General features: G+C 60.0%; 1 protein-coding gene and 1 pseudogene across 1 annotated transcript; one reads left to right on the top strand and one right to left on the bottom strand.

Annotated features, from left to right (window-relative positions):
* Positions 1-3,978: 3,978 nt before the first annotated feature.
* Positions 3,979-7,675, bottom strand: LOC137141308 (chymotrypsinogen 2-like; annotated as a pseudogene).
* A 7,368-nt stretch (positions 7,676-15,043) lies between these two features.
* LOC137141322 (chymotrypsinogen 2-like) lies at positions 15,044-19,862 on the top strand. Its single transcript, XM_067530168.1, has 7 exons — positions 15,044-15,095; positions 15,575-15,678; positions 16,549-16,628; positions 17,011-17,089; positions 17,391-17,571; positions 18,057-18,190; positions 19,573-19,862. Exons 1-7 carry the CDS (start codon positions 15,044-15,046, stop codon positions 19,732-19,734), a joined length of 792 nt encoding a protein of 263 aa, XP_067386269.1. The 3' UTR covers positions 19,735-19,862.
* The last annotated feature ends 31 nt before the right edge of the window (positions 19,863-19,893 follow it).

The following is a 19,893-nucleotide window of genomic DNA, read 5'->3' as shown; positions in this document are numbered from 1 at the left end:
AACCATCTCCCCCAGCTCCCTAGTTTAAAGCTCTCTTAATCATTGTGCCAGCCTCCATCCCAGAAGTGCATTTCCCTCCCTGTTCAGGTGAAGTCCACCCCCAGAGAACAGTCTTCTGTCCATGAACGTCTCCCAGTGGCCATACATCCCAAAGCCCTCCTTGGAGCACCACTGCCTGAGCCATCTGTTGACCATCAGAATCTTGTCATGCCTTTTTTGTCCTCCTCTAGGGACAGGCAGAATCCCCTGAAGATCACCTGAGCCTCGATTTCCTTAAGAGTCTTTCCCAGCCTGGCACAGTCTCCCTTGATTCATTCCAGTGAGAATCTAGTTGTATCATTTGTTCCCACATGAAGGACAATCAGTGGATTCTTTCCCACTCCCACTAGGATCCTCTTCAGCCTCAGGTCCGCATCTCGTATCCTAGCACCAGACAGACAGCACACCCTCCTGTTCTCCGGATCAGCTCTGGTTACAGGCCTGCCTGCTGTTCTCAGCAGGGAGTCCCCAATCACATAGACCTGCCTTTTCCTGGTGACAGTGCGATTCTCCGGCCTCTCCCCTGTTCTTTCTGGCTGCAAGTCCTCTCATCTTCTGTTCTCTCTTTCAATCCTCTGCAACCCATCCTGGATCCCCCTAGGACTCTTATTTGGTGGTATCTGCATTGGCTCATCCACTGTTTGTATAGAACTAGCTGCTCTTCTCTTCTTCCTTGCCCTCCCAGCTTCAGTTACCGCTTGCTGCAGCCCTTCTTCATTTTCCAACTCCGTAAACCTGTTTCTGAGCTCTATTTCTCCTTCACTAGCCTGTCTTCCTCTGCTGGGTTCTTGCACTCACTTGCTTCCACTGGCCGCTTTCTTCACCCAGCATTCTCCCCTCAGAGTTCGTTGGTCCTGCTTCCATCTGCAGGTCTGGGCTTTCCCCTTCAGCCTCCTCATTCCTTTGCTCCATCATCTGCTCAAATCCCCTTCTAAACTAACCAGAGTTTCCACCTGCATCTCCAAGCCTCGGATCTTCTCTTCTATCAGCTCTGTTTGTGGGCTCCTGCGTGACAGGCACTGGGGCGCAAGGACTCAGCCCAGCCCTGCCAATAGGGCATGACTCCAGCCTGGGCTGGCGCTGAGCCCCGGGGCGGTCGGCTGGGGCCCACAGGGGTGTGCCGGGATGCTCGGCCAGGGCAAGGGACATCTGCTTGTTACCAGTGCCCAGGGCCCTGGGGCGGGAATGCTGCGAGGCCAGGGTGGAGAAGCAGTGAAAAAGGCGGGTGCCGTTCAGAGCTGGAGGGCAGGGGCTCCTGGCAAGCCAGGGAGTGATGGGGTTGGGACACCCCGGCTCCCCATAGCGCTCTATAGTGGGGCTGACCCCCTTCACACTGACACCAGCTGCAGCTGTAGCCAGCCTCCACCCCAGCCCCCACCCCACAGCATCTAGTCCCCCATCGCCACCTTAGAACCAGCCCTGCTCTGGTGCACGGCCCCGAGTCCAGCCTCTAATGCCCAGCCCCTGAGGTGCCCCCAGCCCCATCCCATGGCCAGCCCCTCCCCACCCTGCAGTGTCAACAGGACCCTCTTCGCCCACCAGCGATCTAGCCCCAGCCACTCAGGCTCCCCCATGCCAACCTGGGCCGGGACATCAGCCTTTTCCCTCTCTCTGCCACTCCCACCGACACCACCTCCTGGGCCTGTAGCGCCAGCCCCCGCCCAGCAAGGATGTCTGCTTCCCCGCCAGCGTGCCCCAGAGCGTCTGACCCGGCGCATGCTGACCAGCGCAGCCTGGAGCTACAGTGAGAAGCTGGGGCTCTGCTCAGCACTGTGGCTGGGCGTCCCGTCCATCCATGTGCTGGACCAGGCCTTGACTTGCCCAATGAGCTGAGCTCCGGGGATGGGGCTGGTGGAAAGGCTACGCTGGAAAGCGCCGCGCTGCAGCTGGAACAAACCCGAGCCAGGCCTTGCCAGCGATGAGCGAGGGGCCAGCTTTGCACCGTTGCCACTGAAAGAGTTAAAAGTCTAAAAGAAATAAAATAGTTGTAGGTATAGAAAAGTAGTATTTTTGCTATATGCATATATTAACTTAGAAGTTACGTAATCAGCTTTAAGCTTGAAAAATGCTTGAGAAAGAAAGGAGAAGGGGGGCTAATAGATAAAGAAGAAGTTGAAGGCCAAGCAGACATCAAGTGCCTGGATACAGATAAAGGGCAAACCACAAGATGAAGAAACTAAGGTCTACCCCCTTCCTGCTTTTGCTAAGGTTATGTGCCAGCTTAGCTAATTAACGGGCCCAGTAGTTGGGAGTTGCCTTCCTTGAAAGAAAAACCCCTGATTAAACAATCCTGTTAAAAGAAGGTCAAAAAGGCACCCTAAAAGACGCATGCGTAATGAGGTGTTAGAATATTATCGCACACCCTGCATAGAAAATTGGTTCATTAGCATGAACATGTGATGACGTTTGTATAAAAAAAACCATGTATGTAGTAGGCGGTCGCGAAAGGTGTAAACCTTTTAGTACCCAGCCAATGGGGAACGAAGGGAGGGATTCTTTCGGCCGGGATAGAAAATATATACTGCTGAATAATAAAGGAGGGGCGCGCTCCTTTCAGAATAGATTTTTTTTGTTCTGGAGTTGTGCCCAGCTTTGCAAACCTGATAAAGAAATAAAAAGTAGTTTTCTTTTTACTCTTTACCTGTATCCGATGTTCTTTAATTAAAACCTTTTTTTAGTCAAAGGTATTTCTTACACCACTGCGCTGCGGCCCCTGCCACCGGCCCACAGGCAGGGCTTGAGGAGTGGAGTCTGGAGCTATGCTTTGCTTCCCAGGTGGGCAAGCCCAGCAGGGCGCGGGGCTGCAGGAGGGGTAGTGCCACTGCTGAATTCTGTTGGGTGGGCACAGTTGAGGGGGCAGGAGCTTGGAACTATGGGGGCAACTGGCGGAGACTCTGTCTGTCCTTCGAAGGGCCTTAGGGGGCGGCACGGAGGGCGAGCAGTGCTTGGCTGATTTTTGCCTGCATCCCCCTGCGGCGTGGATGAGTTCAAGTTAAACTGGCGTCCATGCCCACCTACCCCTGGCGATAACAGGCTAGGCGGTGGGCAGTACTGCTGACAAGGCTCTGGGGTGCTGAGTGGCGCACTTGCTGCGGGTGAATCAGCAAGGTGATGCAGCTGTGAAAAAAGCTAACATCGTTTTGGGGCGTATTAACAGGCGTGGCGTACGTGAGACACGGGAGGCAAGGGTCCCGTTCTGCTCGGCCCTGGGGAGGCCTCAGCAGGATACAGTGTTCAATTCTGCACAGCACACTCTAGAAGAGACGGGGACAAATCGGAGAGAGTCCAGAGAACAGCAACAAACACTAGCAAAGGTTTAGAAAACCTGCCCTGTGAGGCAAGGTTAAAAAAACTGGGCATGTTTCGTCTTGAGAAAAGAAGACTTGGGGGGCACCAGATATCAGCCTTGACATGCATGAAGGGCTGCTAGGAAGAGCCCGGCAACCAGGTGTTCTCCACGCCCACTGAAGGTAGGACACGACGTGAAGGGCTGAATCTGCCGCGAGGGAGATTTCTATTAGATATTAGGAAAAACATTCTGACTCTCAGGGCAGTTAAGTTTTGCAATCGGCTTCCAAGGGAGGCTGTGGGGTCTCTGTCACTGGAGGATTGAGCGCAGGTTAGATGAACCCCTGCCAGGGCTGGTCTAGGTTTCTCGACCCTGCCGCTGTGCAGGGGGCTGGACTAGATGACCGCTCGAGGTCCCCTCCAGCCCGACGTTCCTGCAATGCTGCTGGTGGTACCACATGCCACAATACGCAGCCCTTTGCTGGAGCATGATCGACCATGGGGAGCAGACAGATTGGAGGAGACCAGACACCATCTGCCTTGTGTCTCCATCCTGTGCTGTGGTGGCGCAGAGCAAAGGAAGGCAGGCGACGCTCACGGCCGGTCTCTCAAGCTGCTTTTTTGACCCGTCAGGACCGCGTGGCGGCCGTGTTAATTGGCAGCAATGGTCTGATCGATCCAGGCCCAGAGCTTGGTGACCCGGGCGTAAACGCCGGGTGTGGAGGGGGAGCAGGTGCCGCTGCCCCAGGAGTTGATGCCCTCCAGGGTCCAGGCGCCATCCTTCTGGCACACCAGGGGCCCGTCGGAGTCACCCTGGGGAGACAGGCCACAGCAGAAGGTTGGGGGGGTCTCTCCTCCTGGGAGCACAAAGCGAGGGGGACCTGCCCATCCGCCGGCTCTTCTCCAAAAGGGTGAAGACTCCTTTCCCATGTATCCACGGTGGGCCCCGGGGGGTGGGGGGAGAGAGCTGGGGAGCAGGGAAAGGGGCGCACAGCGGAAGGGAAGGATGGATGCATAGATCCCCGGTTAGATCCAGGAGGGCTACACGGACACATGCAGGGGTGGAGGGATGACGGGGAGGGCGGTGGCTAGAAGGGCAGCTCTCTGAAGAGGAGCTAGGAGAAATGTCTGCCAAAGAGGCGGGCCCAGAGGCAAGGACGAGGGCTGGTACCATGCAGGAGGAGGCTCCAGCGGCGCCAGCGCAGATCATGATGTCAGCGATGTTGTCCCAGTACGTGTTGCACTGCCTATTGGTGAGCAGGGGCAGGGCCACCTGCTGCAGCTTGTCTGGGGTGTCCTGGTCTGGAAAAAAGAGGCAGGCAGAAGACGGGGTCAGCTGGGCAGCAGGGGGCACCCCCGATCCCTGGCAGTGCAGCCCCTGGACCTAGCCTGGCATTGGGCTGCCAGCAGGGACGGAGGGGCCTGGAGAGCTCCCCTTGGGGCCGCTCTGCAGCGGAGAGACCCCCAGGTGCATCGCTGCCCCTGCCCTCCTGGTGCACGCACAGGACAGCTGCATCCAGTCAGGCAGGGGCCCCTCGGGAGCCTCCCAGCCAAATTCTCTCAATCTGGGCTAGGGCAGGGAGAGAGGCAGGGCCTGGGACTCCAGCCGGAGGGGGCAGAGAGCGACACAGCACTGGGGGGGCTGAACTGTGCCCCTTTCCTCGTCCTTCATGTGCCCGGGAAATTCCGGGAGGTGAAGAAGGGGATGGGGCAGCAGAGTCAGATCAGTTGGCTGAGCTGAGTCCCCCTCTGTGCCACCGGGATCTGCCCCCCACGTGGCTTGTGCGATGCAGACATCTAGAGACATTACCTTTGGGATTGGTCAGGCCCCATCCCGTGGTCACACAGGTCAGGCCCCAGGGACGTCGTCTGTGGCCGCGGGCAGGCACACGGGGGACACGCGCTCCGTCATCCTGGCTGCGGTGGCCAGCTTCAGTAGGGTGATGTCGTGCTTCTTAGTGGCTGTACTGTATTTGCGGTTCTTGAAAACCTGCCAGGTGAGACAGAGGAGCCTGAGAGCATGTCCAGTCTCCAACGACACCCAACCGAAACCGGGTCTGCCCCCAGCAGGATCCCCAGAGACCATGTCCACCACACGCCAGCAGGACTCCCTGAAAGACATGACCACCCCCCAGCAGGACGCGCAGGCGCTGCAAGCGTAAGACATGGCACAGGCTGACCTGTGAGTGCACACCGAGGTTCTTTGAGGGGCCCAGGGTTTCAGGCCAAGCCCATGGAGGGAGGACGTGTGCAGCCCCCGAGTAGACCCCGGACCGGACCAGCCACCTACCTGGGCGATCTGCAGGACTTGCACATCCTCGCCCGGGGAGCCTTTGTTGAATTCCCCCAACACCACACGGTGACTTGTCCTGTGGGGGGAAGAAAAGGAAGCCATGTGCTCAGGGAACGGTGGGGCAGGCCTGGCTCCCTACAGCACCTCTGTCCCCTCCGCTGAGCACTGTCTGGGTCTGGTGCGGGGGGGTCTGTGCCCAGGATGCTGCGGCAGGGTTGATGGGAGACCCAGGAGCCGGCTTAGGGCATGGACGGCCAGGTAGGGGATTGCGGGGCTGCAGGAAGCAGCTGGGACCTGTGCCTGGAGCAGATCTCCCTGTGTCAGGACGCTGACGCCTGGGCAGTATCTCTCAGGAGGCCTCAGTGCCCGTGGCACATCCACCCCTCCCTCCCATCGCCTGCCCGTCCCACTCTAGTGCCTAGCCCTGGGCGACCCGTGTCTCCTGCCCTGGTTCTTACTTGACACCACAGTGGGCAGTGGTGACAACCCAGTTCTCGCTGATCAGGGAGCCGCCGCAGAAATGGAAGCCGGTGCTGTCCTGTGGGGGTGGGAGAGCAAGCAGTGAATGACCGGCCCACAACAGCCGCGAGCCGGGAACCCCCGCCCCTGTCTGCCCCAGGTACCAGGACCTGGGAGAGGGCAATCGGGGCCAGAGCAACAAACTAAGGGGAAGCAGTTCACTGAGACCCCTCCCCAGGCAGCGGGGTGCCTCTTCCAGGCACCCACTGCCCTCTCCCCATCTGCCATGCCCTGCCGGGCGTGGATTGCAGCAGGGGCAGGCCTGCCCCAAAACCGCCGTCTCTGCTGGGCCCGTGTGCTCGGAGGAGAGCCAGGGCCTGCGATGCCCGGCAGGGGCTGGGTGCAGCACTGAGAGAAGGAGGCTCAGGGCAGGGGAGGATTCCCACCAGTGCCCATGAGCTGAGGGGCTATGGGGGAAGAGCCGGGGGCCGGGGGAAGGGTCCTCAGGTGCCAGAGCTGCCCTTGACATGGCAGAGAGGCCAGGTCAGGTCATTGCACCATCTCGGGCGGTGCTGCCCCTCGGTGGAGGCTGCCCTGGGGTAACAGGTCCCTGCCCCATAGAAGAGCAGGCATCGTATGGGGAGCAGGGAGCCTGAGAATCCACCTACATGCCAGAGCCGATATGAGCACCCAGGACGCCCAGCGCTGCTAGGAAACCCACACACACGATGTGGAGGCCAGTGCAGCAGGGAGCAGCCTCCCCCATGGCCCAGATGCCATGGTGATGGGTGTGTGTAGGACCTGTGAGCGGGATTCCCAGCATCACACAGACCCTGCCCCACCTGCCCTGGGGCACTCTGAAATCACCCCCAGGTTCTCTAAGGGCTGGGCCCCTCGTGCTTCTCCCCTTGGCTCCCTACGGGGTCCCGGCCGGGTCAGGGGCTGCTGGGCTCTCACCTGAAGGGAGACCTGCCAGGGCCAGGATCCGGGAATCACCGTCTCGCCGTTCACGATGCAGGCGTAGCCGCTGATGAAGGGCTGGATGGCAGGGACACCGCAGCCTGGGGAGGAGGAAAGGAGTGACCGACAGGCCACGGGGCGGGTGCCAGGGGAGCTGTCGCTGGCTGGGGGCCTTCGCTACAGACATGGGCAAACGCTGCCCACCCTGATTCCCCTACGGGCATCCCCAGTGCCAGGCTCAGGGCTGTACGGCTGCCAGTGGGGCAATGGCCGTTGAGCACCGCGAGCACCAGCAGCACAGCACAGCACAGCATGAGCAGCATCCATCTGTGCCAGCAGCAACGTTTCTCCAGCGGGGGCGAGGGCCCCGTCTCCCGTATGCTGATCACTGCGTGTCTGGCCCCCGGCCTGTGGGCATGGCCCTGCCAGCAGCACAGCTCCTTCACAGAACTGGGGCTGGGGCTGCCGCCACCGGTGCCTCCTCCTGGACTTCCCTGGGGCACAGGGACTGTCCGGGCTGGGAGGTCCCGTCTCTGGGCCAACAGGCCCCTGTTGCCAGTCAAGGGAGGCTGGGTGGCACTTACCGTGGGCAGCGCCCAGGAAGGCAAGACAGGGCACGAGCCAGAGGAGAGCCATTCTGCTTCTTACCGGGGTCCTGGAGACCGAGGGGCGCAGCTGCCCTTTATATCCCACCCGGGGCTCCCCAGAGCTCCTAGGGCAGCTCTGGGGAAGAGCCGGCTGGGAAAAGGACAGGTGCTGTCCGGGGCCCTTGGGGAGATAAGTAGTGCGGCAGCAGTGCCCAGACTCCAAGGGGCCGTGGGCAGAGCACCAAGGGGCAGGGCTTGGGCCAGAAGCTGGGACTGTGGCAGCTGCTCCCTGGAGGAACATGGGGCGCTGGGGGGGATGGCCAAGGCCGGGGAGCTGGGCGCCCGCGCGGGTCTGTGAGCCTCTGCCTTCCAGGAGCGACGCCACCAGGGGTTGGGGCCATGTCCCGGCAGTGCTGGGTGCCCGCTGCCTGTCGCTGCTCAGGGTCCTGCAGGCTGGTGAGGGAAGAGTTCAGGGCCCAGAAAGACGGGCTGCCATGGGGAGGGGCCACATGGGGTCAGCCTCTCCCCCCCCGATTTGTGCCTTTCATTTAGCACAGAGGTTTAGAAACTGGGGGGGGCACGGCTGAGGGGGGCACGGCCCGCCCCACGGTGTGACAACCCTTGCCTGCTGCCAGGAGCTGGCGGATCGGAAGCCGGTGAGAGCCTCCTGGCCCGCTGAGATCCCCAGCTCTCCGCACTGTGGGAGCCAGGGGCACTCTCCAGGCAGGGCGGGCAGCACAGCTTCCAGCTGCACCCCACACGCTCTTGCCTGTCCTCGGAAAGAGACTGGCGCCCGCTGGCAGCACCCCCTGGAGCTGGCCCCTGCCCACAGGCCTGGCTGCTGTGAGACGCCTGATTTCTGCTGCCCTGGAGCTCCCGGCTCTGCGGCTGCTTCTGAGCCCAGAGGTGAAGTGTAGCTATTGACAGTGGGGGGCCCCCACAACTTAAAGGTTCTGGGGGGCATGTGACCCCCCCATGTCACCTCTAGGGAGTGCAAATAGGCTTGCTTGCGCTGGGTGCTTACATGCCCCGGTACAGCTTTGCTCACGGCTGGGTGACAATCTCTTCAGAGCAGGCGTGCCCTGGAAGCCATGTGTCGCTAGGTCTCCCTGCCATGCTGTGCCATGCATTCAGATTGCCCATGCTACTCCCCCGGCCACCCCCTGCTTTCCAAGAGACACTGCGGCCCGGAGCTGCCACGGAAAGGCCCCACTCTGCTGTGAAGAAGGCAGGTAAGGGGGCAGCAAACCGGGGACATGTACAGCCCAGAGCATCAGTCTACAGCCTGAGCCCACCGGCTTCCTGCCCAGGCCGGCAGCGGTAGCAGACCCGTCTCTGTGGCTCGGGTCAGGTCCCCCACACTGTTCAGTGGGGCGCCCTGTCTCTCCTCTCTCAGTGACTGGGGGGGCTGTGGCATTTCAGCCCTGCCACCCCAAGTCCAGATCTGACCGTGGCCACCTCAGTCTGGACCCCATCAGCACCTGGCCATGTGCCTAAACCAGCCCGTTCTCCGGGCGACTGGCCAGCTCAGTGGCCGAGGCCAGTCGCATCGTCAGTAGGGGGGGGGGGGGTTGCACAGAGCAGGCCTGGAGCAAACTGATCTAGAGACACGGGGGTTGGGGGAGGCTGTCGTTCCCCCTTCTCCCCCATTTAAGTGGAGCTGATTAAGCAATCCAATAAACTCTGGGAAGTCACACGCAAACACTAATGATTCAACATTAGCCGCGCTTAACCTTGGCCTCCGTTAGGGCATCACTCCGCAGGGAGGAATGTGGCTCTCCCAGCCCGAGCTCTACAACCCCTTTGCACTTCTTCCCCCTTCCAGAGGCTTTCCTCAGAGCCTCTTTGGTTTGCCAGAGCCACCTCAAATCGGGGCACGACTTTCCCCGGGCTAGCAGCACACCTGTGGCAGGTGCCTCACCTTACCCAACCTCCAGCACAGTTGCTGCCACTGCAGATGCACCAGTTCCTGCCACGTGATCGACGTCCTTGTTGGAGAGGGAGGCTGCTACCTAACAAATTTTGCACAGGGCAGGTGGTTTCTTCAGGCAGATAAGCAGGGAGTACGGCTAGCACCCTGACCTGGACACGTGTCCATCTACAGTGGGTCCTTGTTATTTTCTCTCCGCAGCCGAGTGTAAGTGGCAGCCTAGGGGCCGCAGGCATCTGTCAAAAACACATCTTGGCTCGCATGAAAAGCTACATTTACAAACCCCCAGCGGGTGTCGCAGGCCTGAGGGAATAGCCAGGGGCTGATTTGGGCTCCGATCTCAGTATGTGTCTCTAGCACCGATACTTTTAGAGGAGTCAGTGGAAGCCTTTTCATCAGCTTCCCTTTGCTGTGTCTCAGCCCCTAAATTTGAACAGTGTGTGCAAGGCGCCAAGCCAGTGCTCCGACCACGGCGATAAACCCTGGGCAAGGTCTGCACAATATTTCTCACCAGCTTTGAGTGGGATTTTTAACTGATTTCACAGTGCCTGCCTGTGACACACTGCACCCCCATGTACACCCTTATGGTGTGATTGGTGTACCACTCATGTTCGCCCTTCCAGTGTAACTGGGCATTGTCTGATGCAAAGTAATGCCATGCCAGGTGTTTTTGGAATGCTCCTGGCATACTGAACATTACTGTTGTAGTGGCATGTTCCCTGCAATGTCAGACGTATGTACAGATATGAAACTCCGCTGTGTCATCTCCCCAAATGTGTATCTCACATGGCTTGGATAGATGCAGACAAACACAAAGCTGTGTTTCCACGCCCCGCAGAGGCAGGCACATAGGAACAATGGACTGGCCTAAGCACCTGTGAGCACGTTGGCTTAAGTGGAAGAAATCATGCCCATTGCCGGACATGGACGATCACCTGACCCCAGGGAGTGTCAAGGAAACTTGTTAAAAGCTGAGGCGTCTTTGTCTCAAGGCTCTCCCCTGGAATCCATCTTCCAAGCAACATCAAGGACTTGCACCTACCCAGAGTGGGGGCCTGGTTGCAAGAGGCATCTCAACCAGCTGTGGGTAAGCTATCTTCACAGACTGGGAATCTACTGAAATATTATCTTACTTAGGATGCGAGTCACCTTTTAGTTAATTGTGAACAACTCCTTGACTTATTATTAATCTCTTGATTTATAGTTACTCTGATTCAGAATCCCTTAAAATTTTGCTGTCATCAATAAACGTATTTGTTTGTTTTCCATCTTTAGAGGTTTTTAAGCTGAGACTTGACAAAGCCCTGGCTGGGATGATATGGCTGAGGTTAGTCCTGCTTTGAGCAGAGGGTTGGACTAGATGACCTCCTGAGGTCCCTTCCAACTCTAATATTCTATGATTCTATGATTCTATGTGGATTGAGTGTGTGCAGAGATCTCGCTTAGAGCGACAGAGCTGGTGCACATCAATTTCTTTGATAAATTGAGGGACAAATGTAAATGAGCTTTCAGGGTGCAGTGTACAGTACTGAACCCGGCCAGATGGCAGTTCCCGGGGTTGCATCTGGGACTGGGAGTTTTTGCTGGCTATCCATCCCATGAGTGGCTGGCCAGAAGCGCTCCCTCACTAGGTCAGGGACCGATTACGTACAGGAAGCAGGGTGTGGGCTTACCCAGGAGTGGGTGATTCACACAGCAAAGCGGGGTAAGTTGGGGCCCAGGAGTGAGAAATTGGGGTGACACAGTTACACACCAGTCCAGATTGCGCAGGGGGCAGGGGGAGGAGTGTGGAATGCCACACCAGCTTTGATCGTCACGGACAAACGAGCGTGTTTACAGACAGGAAGCATGGGTGCTTAGCTAAGCAGATGCAGGCTAATTATGACAAGCAAATTTCAACTTTGTGACCAATCTTTGGGGTCTGTTTTGCTACCCTGCCGAGCGCCTCCCATGGCCAGTCAGCAGCGCACGTGTCCCCCCCTAGAGCCCGAGCTCTGAGGATTGCACTCATTAGGATACAGAAGCAGCCCACGTGCCCTGTGCTCCAGTAGCGAATACCTCTGACAAACTGCTGGGGGCAGAGCACAGCCGGAGCCCCGTTGGCAGAATTCACTCCGTGCATCATTCCAGATGGTGGAGACTGTGCCAGGAACCCGCAGCGGGTTGCTGTGCCAGCTGCCGCCAGAAACCAAGCATGGATCCCTCAGCCATGCAAACCCCGGCTCTGGTTCACAATACGGGTCAGATGCTCCACTGGCGTCAAGCAGCCTGGCTCCATCAAAGCCAGCGCTATGCTGATGGCCTTTGGGATCCCACCCCTGGTTATTCACCTCTGGGTCCATTCTTGGCTGCTCCGCTTTACGCCCTGGTCCTGCACTTCTATAGCACTATCACGCTGAGATCTCAGAGGGCTTCACACAGGCGCATCAGCACCTTACAGACAGAAAGACAGCGACATGGAGCGGGAAAGCTGGGCAATGGCAGAGCCACGTCTCCAGAGTCCTAGTCCAGGATGCCAACCATTTTGCAGAGACCTTTGGGGGAGGACCCCTGCTCTGGCCTGACACAGACATTTCTCCTACGCTGCAGCCCAAGATACCCTGGTGTCGCTATAGCAACTGCAAGTTCCTCTTCTTGCACGGGCTTTTGCACGTTACATTCATGCCAAGAGCTGAGCCTGATTCCTCCCACTGCTTTGCCATTGACTCCCAGATGCAGGAGAAGGCAGGGAGGATGCACAGCTGGCACCGTCACACGCCGCTGAGAAAACGGTCTCATTACCCAGTGAGAGAGCTACAAAGCATGTGATTAAGACAGCTAAAGTCTTACTGAGATACACCAGGAATGGGAGGGTGGAGAGGGCAGAATTCAATAAGCCCTTCAGCAAACTGCTAGCTACCTGACACACGTGGAAGGCCAAAGTATTTAATAAGCTCTCCATGCCCCATAGCGCATCTCAGCTCTTCTAGAGGGGACGTGATTCCCTCCTGCTATGGAAGCACTGTACTCAGCTCATGGCAGTTGCTGACATGAGTTCTCTGCGCGTACAAGAAATACTTGTGTATGAAAAAATAACCCACCAGGGAGCAGGCGAATGTTCAGACCAGCAACACCCGCTTGGAAAAGCGTCCTGCCTCCAGAGCACCAGCCACAATTTACTGGGCCAGTTGTGCAGTTCCATACGAGGAGCTGTTCCTCCCTGGCTTCCACTGCCAGTCAGCGTATGTTCTCAACTCAGAGACAGGGGGACCTTGCACATGCACCCTAGCTAAACATCTTGCTCACAGTCAGGAGATGAACCAGAACTTTGGAAATCCAGCCCTGGTCTTTAACTCCATGGCGTCATGTGGCAGTGAGTTCCATAGATCAATTATAAATGGTGTAAAGGATTATTTCTTTGCATTGGCACTATGTACAATATTGTTACGCTGAAAGGCGCTAATGGCTGCCAGCAGGGGAGTCTCTCATCCAAAGACTATAAGCTCTTTTTAAAGCCACTCCCTCACTCCCGAGTACCCTCCCTCAGGCTCAACAGAAGGAGCAATTAAGCCCCGGGATGCTGTAAAAGCAGCTAGGGGCTACCGCCCAAAGCACTGAGTTGCATGGCAGGTCAGAACTGAGGTGTGTGGATGGGGGATGGAGTTTCCCTGGGCACAGATGCAGGGCTAGGTCAGCAGGTTGCAGCCTGCACGTGTTGGAGGCTGAGGGCTTGGTGAAGGACCTAGGAGAAAGAAGATGGATGGGGCCTTCCTGGGCAGGGAACTCCTGGGAGGGGCAGACTTGGAGATGTCTGAGCTAGTGCCTGCTGTGTCACTCAAGCCCACTGTGCCCAGGGAAGCAGGACTGTGCAGTGGATCCCTTGTGGTGTGGGAAAGCTGCCCCTGCCTCGATTTCCTTCTGCTGGAGCCCAGTAACTCCATGACATCTAGTCCATCAACATAGCACATGCCATGCTCCAGCATTGTCCACCACCCTCAGGGCTCTTCTTCAGTCCTCGCCTGTCCCTGTGCCAGCCCTTCCCCTGGAGTGCCAGCACGGTACACTAGCATCCCACAGCCTCCCTGCTGGAAGCTCGCCCTTGCCAGGGGAGCAGCCCTCACTCCCCCAGCCCCTCGCTGTGCCCGTCTCCAGCTCTCCACCAACCCCGCTGCCACCTTCAGCCGTCCCCCCCCAGGGAGCCCCTCCATCTCAGGCCTTTAGAGCGCCAAGTGCTGCCCGCCCTCTAAACTGGTCCAAGGGGGGCAGAGGGGTGCTGGACCTACCTCATGTGCAGGCCGGCCCCCCTAGGCCACGGCCATTCTTTGAAAACATCCAGCCAAAGAAACTGCTGGCACACATCATCCATCCCTCTGCCTCACGCAGTGACCCTGCTGGCTGCCATCTCTCCTCAAACAGGAGGTGACCTTTCCTCTGCCCCTTGGCAATCTCCGACACTGTGGCAAGCAGAGCCACACTGGGTGCCCGGCCTGGAGAACCAGCCTTCCGCAGTGCCTGATCGTCCCCACAGCCCTTCGCCGGCGGGCGCTGGGAGGCTCACTGGGCCGAGGAAGAAACCCGTGTCGCTAGCACCGTGTCGCTAGGCTGGCATCTGCCGCCCGTTCAGGGTCAGCAGCTCAGCCCAAAAAACGGTTCTCGGGGAGGGGGGGGAAGAGCTCCCTCTGGGCAGAACAAAGACACCCGGAGACAGGCAGGCAACTGGAGTACTTCAGCCGAATCCCAGCTCTGGGATAGGCCAACCTGCTCGCCGGCCAGTGCAAGGGAGGATGGCAAAGCAGAGGCACTCCAGGGGGAACTGTGCCAGGAGCAGCACAAGGAGAGCGGGAATCGTGTGGTAAGGGGATTGTTACTGTCACCACAGCATGCCACGAAGCAATGAAGTGGGAGGTCAGACTGCAGGACTGGGGCTCAGGACTGGAGCTCTCCATGCAGCTCAGGCAGGGCCACAGTAGAGGACACCTGCCCGGCAGTAGCTTGGCTGGCTGGGGGGTGCCAGTTCGCCATGCCTGGTGCTGGAAGATTCAGCAGAGAGGTGCCACCCACTCCCAGGGCCAGAGCAATTTGCAAATCACCAACACACCTGTGCTGAATGGGGAAGGGCAGCACCACCCAGCACTGCCAGGACATGGACTCAGCACCCCGGCGGCATCGCTCCCAGAGGGCAGAGGCTCTCAGACCCGCGCGGCTGCCCAGTTCCCCGGCCTTGGCCCATCTCCCACAGAACCCCATGTTCCTCCAGGGAGCAGCTGCTGCAGTCCCAGCTTCTGGCCCAAGCCCTGCCCCTTGGCCCTCTGCCCATGGCCCCTTGGAGGCTGGGCACTGCTGCCGCACTGTTTATCTCCCCAAGGACCTCGGACAGCGGGTGGGAAACTGGCACCTGTCCCTTTCCCAGCTGGTTCCTCCCCAGAGCTGCCCTGGCTGGGGAGCCACAGGTGGGGTATAAAGGGCTGCTGGCGCACCTCGGTCTCCAGGACCCCGGTAAGAAGCAGAATGGCTTTCCTCTGGCTCCTGTCCTGTCTCGCCTTCCTGGGCGCTGCCCACGGTAAGTGCCACCCAGCCTCCCTTGACTGGCAACAGGGGCCCGTCAGCCCAGAGCCGGGGCCTCCCAGCCCGGACAGTCCCTGTGCCCTAGGGAGGTCCAGGAGGAGGCACCGGTGGCGGCAGCCCCAGACCCCGGCTCTGTGAAGAAGCTGCATTGCTGGCAGGGCCATGCCCACAGGCTGGGGGCCGGACACGCAGTGACCAGCATACGGGAGACGGGGCCCTCGCCCCCGCTGGAGAAACGTTGCTGCTGGCACAGACAGATGCTGCCTGTGCTGTGCTGTGCTGCTGGTGCTCGTAGTGCCCCACGGCCATTGCCCCCCTGGCAGCCGTACAGCCCTGAGCCTGGCACTGGGCATGCCCGTAGGGGACTCAGGATGGGCAGTGTTTGCCCATGTCTGTAGCGAAGGCACCCAGCCAGCGAAGGCTCCCCTGGCACCCGCCCCGTGGCCTGTCGGTCACTCCTTTCCTCCTCCCCAGGCTGCGGTGTCCCTGCCATCCAGCCCCTCATCAGCGGCTACGCCCGCATCGTGAACGGCGAAACGGCGATTCCCGGATCCTGGCCCTGGCAGGTCTCCCTTCAGGTGAGAGCCCAGCAGCCCCTGACCCGGCTGGGACCCCGTAGGGAGCCAAAGGGAGAGGCACGAGGGGCCCAGCCCTTAGAGAACCTGGGGGTGATTTCATGGTGCCCCAGGGCAGGTGGGGCAGGGTCTGTGTGATGCTGGGAATCCCACTCACAGGTCCTACACACACCCATCACCATGGCATCTGGGCCACGGGGAAGGCTGCTCCCTGCTGCACTGGCCTCCACATCGTGTGTGTGGGTTTCCTAGCAGTGCTGAGCATCCCGGGTGCTCATATTGGCTCCCGTGTGTAGGTGGATTCCCAGGATCCCTTCCCCCCATACGATGCCTGCTCTTCTATGGGGCAGAGGCATGTTATTCCAGGGAAGACTCCACCGAGGGGCAGCACCACCCAAGATGGTGCAATGACCTGACCTGGCCTCTCTGCCATGTCAAGGGCAGCTCTGGCACCTGAGGACCCTTCCCCCGGCCCCTGGCTCTGCCCCCATAGCCCCTCAGCTCATGGGCACTGGTGGGAATCCTCCCCTGCCCTGAGCCTCCTTCTCTCAGTGCTGCACCCAGCCCCTGCCGGGCATCGCAGGCCCTGGCTCTCCTCCGAGCACACGGGCCCAGCAGAGACAGCGGTTTTGGGCAGGCCTGCCCCTATTGTAATCCGTGCCTGGCAGGGCATGGCAGACAGGCAGAGGGTACCTGGAAGAGGCACCCCGCTGCCGGGGGAAGGGTCTCAGCGAGCTGCTCCCCCTTAGTTTGTTGCTCTGGCCTCGATTGCCCTCTCCCAGGTCCTGGCATCTGGGGCAGACAGGGGCGGGGGTCCCCGGCTCGCGGCTGTTGTGGGCCGGTCATTCACTACTTGCTCTCCCACCCCCACAGGACAGCACCGGCTTCCATTTCTGCGGCGGCTCCCTGATCAGCGAGAACTGGGTTGTCACCGCTGCCCACTGTGGTGTCAAGTAAGAACCAGGGCAGGAGACACGGGTTGCCCAGGGCCAGGCACTAGAGTGGGATGGGCAGGCGATGGGAGGGAGGGGTGGATGTGCCACAGGCACTGAACCCTCCTGAGAGATACTGCCCAGGCGTCAGCGTCCTGACACAGGGAGATCTGCTCCAGGCACAGGTCCCAGCTGCTTCCTGCAGCCCCGCAATCCCCTACCTGGCCGTCCACGCCCTAAGCTGGCTCCTGGGGCTCCCACCAACCCTGCCGCAGCATCCTGGGCACAGACCCCCCCGCACCAGACCCGGACAGTGCTCAGCGGAGGGGACGGAGGTGCTGTAGGGAGCCAGGCCTGCCCCACCGTTCCCTGAGCACATGGCTTCCTTTTCTTCCCCCCACAGGACAAGTCACCGTGTGGTGTTGGGGGAATTCAACAAAGGCTCCCCGGGCGAGGATGTGCAAGTCCTGCAGATCGCCCAGGTAGGTGGCTGGTCCGGTCCGGGGTCTACTCGGGGGCTGCACACATCCTCCCTCCATGGGCTTGGCCTGAAACCCTGGGCCCCTCAAAGAGCCTCGATGTGCACTCACAGGTCAGCCTGTGCCATGTCTCACGCATGCAGCGCCTGCGCGTCCTGCTGGGAGGTGGATATGGCTTTTGGGGAGTCCTGCTGGTGTGTGGTGGACATGGTCTCTGGGGATCCTGCTGGGGGCAGACCCGGTTTCCGTGGGGTGTTATAGGGGGCCTGGACATGCTCTCAGGCTCCTCTGTCTCACCTGGCAGGTTTTCAAGAACCCCTCTTTCAGCATGTTAACTGTCAAGAACGACATCACCCTTCTGAAGCTGGCCACCCCGGCCAGGCTGACAGAACGCGTGTCCCCCGTGTGCCTGCCTGCAGCTACCGACGACTTCCCCGGTGGCCTGACCTGTGTGACCACGGGCTGGGGCCTGACCAATCCCAAAGGTAATGTCCCTGGGTGTCTGCATCACACCGGCCACAGGGGGGGCAGACCCTGGGAGCACAAGGGGGGACTCAGCTCAGCCAACTGATCTGAATCTGCTGCCCCATCCCCTTCTTCACCTCCCAGAATTTCCCAGGCACATGAAGGACGAGGAAAGGGGCCCAGCTCAGCCCCCCCCAGTGCTGTGTCGCTCTTTGCCCCCTCCAGCTGGAGTCCCAGGCCGTGCCTCTCTCCCCCCCTGCCCTAGCCCAGATTGAGAGAATTTGGCTGGGAGGCCCCCCGAGGGGCCCCCGCCTGACTGGACACATCTCTCTTGTGTGTGCACCAGGAGGGCAGGGGCAGCGATGCACAGCCAGGGGTCTCTCCTCTGCAGAGCGGTCCCAGGGGTCCTGGTGCCGGGATAGGCCCAGGGGCTGCGCTGCCAGGGATCAGGTGTGCCCCCCACTTTTCGGCTGATGCCATCTCCTGCCTGCCTCTTTTCTTGCAGACCAGAACACCCCAGATGAGTTGCAGCAGGCAGCCCTGCCCCTGCTCACCAACGAGCAGTGCAAGACATACTGGGGTGGGAGGATCGCTGACGTCATGATCTGTGCCGGCGCCGCTGGAGCCTCCTCCTGCATGGTACCCAGCCCTCCACCGCCACGGCCCTCCTGCCTGCCTCCGTGCCTGCCTGCCAGGATCCACCTCTTTCCTGGCCACTGGCAGGGACCCCCAGGCTTGGTGTCCTGGCCCCAGCTTTGGAACAGTCTCTAGGGGGAACCCCTGCAACATGCCAGTCCGCTAGGGGGTCTCACTCTTCCTCCAGGTGGCCACGTGGCCTCCCCACTTCCTTAGACTGCCCTTCCGCACCCCAAGCTGTGCCCAGCAGCACCCTGGTAGAGCCCCACCAAGCTGTTGTGCACCCCATTGTTCAAGCTGCATCTCCCCTCCTTGGTCAGACTCCAGATGAGAGTCCTGGCTCCTTCCAGCAGCCAGCCCTTCCCTCACACCACTGTTCTCCAGCTGCAGAATGTTGCCCAGCTTCCCTGCGGGAGATGGGGCAAATAGCACAGAAAATTCCCACTTCATCATAGCCACTCCTCGGAACGCTGTCCTGCTAGCCACCTCCCCTGCCTGCCACCCCATCCCTCCTTCCATTCATCCATGCATGCATGCAGCCCTCCTGCAGCTAACCAGAGCTCCATGCTTCCATCCCGCCCTTCCTTCACGCACCTGCAGCAGGGTGGCCCTGGGCCGCTGCACAACTGGTACACCTGCCTCAGTTTCCCCTTCAGTCTCCCACAGAAAGGAATACATTCTCTAGGGGCGCAGTTCAAGGCCCACCTCTGGGCATGATGTATCCGTGTGCACGTCCGGGAATGCACAGAAACCCCAAGATAAAACTTAGTCCGCCCTCAAGCCCCAAAGCAGAGGGTCATGGCCGTTTTCCACATCCTGCCTGGGGCATCCTTTCTGGCTCTCCTGTCTGTTCCCATCTCTCTGCCTCTGTTCCAGGCTCCACTCTCCAGGCCATCCCCTGGAAGGGCCCCCAGATTCGCTTCTTCCCCTGTAGCCCCTGGTCCAGTCTCCCAGGAGAAGCTCACCACGGTGTCATTGGGGATCCAGCCTCCTGCACCCCCACTCTTGGTTCAGGCTCAGCTCCCCCTAGCCAGCCCAGGGCTCCCCCTTGTTCCTGGGGATCTGGCACAAGCTCTGCTACAACATGGCTGGGCTCCCTGGCTCTGGGCCTTTCTCCACCTGCAGCTATTCCCACCCACTCTGTGAGCTGAGCAGGCCCCAGGTGTCCCCTCTTAAGCCCACCTGGGAGGCACCTGACCTGTCACAGGTGCACCAGCCTTTTCCCTCTTAAAGGGCCAGTCACTCTGTGACCTCGAGTTTCCCTGTCTGCCATCCCCACCCCCCAGCTCTCCCCCGCCCTGGGCACAGACCCGTTTCCATCCGGGGAACAGGCCCCCCTCGCTTTGTGCCACCCCCTGATCTTCTGCTGCGGCCTGTCTCCGCAGGGTGACTCCGGCGGGCCCCTGGTGTGCCAGAAGGACGGCGCCTGGACCCTGGTGGGCATCGTCTCCTGGGGCAGCAGCGTCTGCTCCCCCTCCTCGCCCGGTGTTTACGCCCGGGTCACCAAGCTCCGGGCCTGGATCGACCAGACCATCGCTGCCAATTAACATGGCCGCTGCGCGGTCACGGCCCGACAGGTCAATAAAGCAGCTTGAGAGACCGGCTGTGAGCGTGGCTTGCCATTCTTCGCTCTGCGCCCCCACAGCGCCCGCGGGCAGGGAGAAGCCAGGCCCAGCGCCCCCCGGCCTGCTTTGCTCTGCTCTGCT

The sequence above is a fragment of the Emydura macquarii genome, unplaced genomic scaffold (genome assembly GCF_026122565.2).
Source record: "Emydura macquarii macquarii isolate MOO-44397 ecotype Brisbane River unplaced genomic scaffold, CSIRO-AGI_Emac_v2 contig_3042, whole genome shotgun sequence".
Classification (NCBI taxonomy): Eukaryota; Metazoa; Chordata; order Testudines; family Chelidae; genus Emydura; species Emydura macquarii.
Note: the sequence above shows the minus strand (reverse complement) of the source record. Positions and strands in the feature narration are given on the sequence as shown.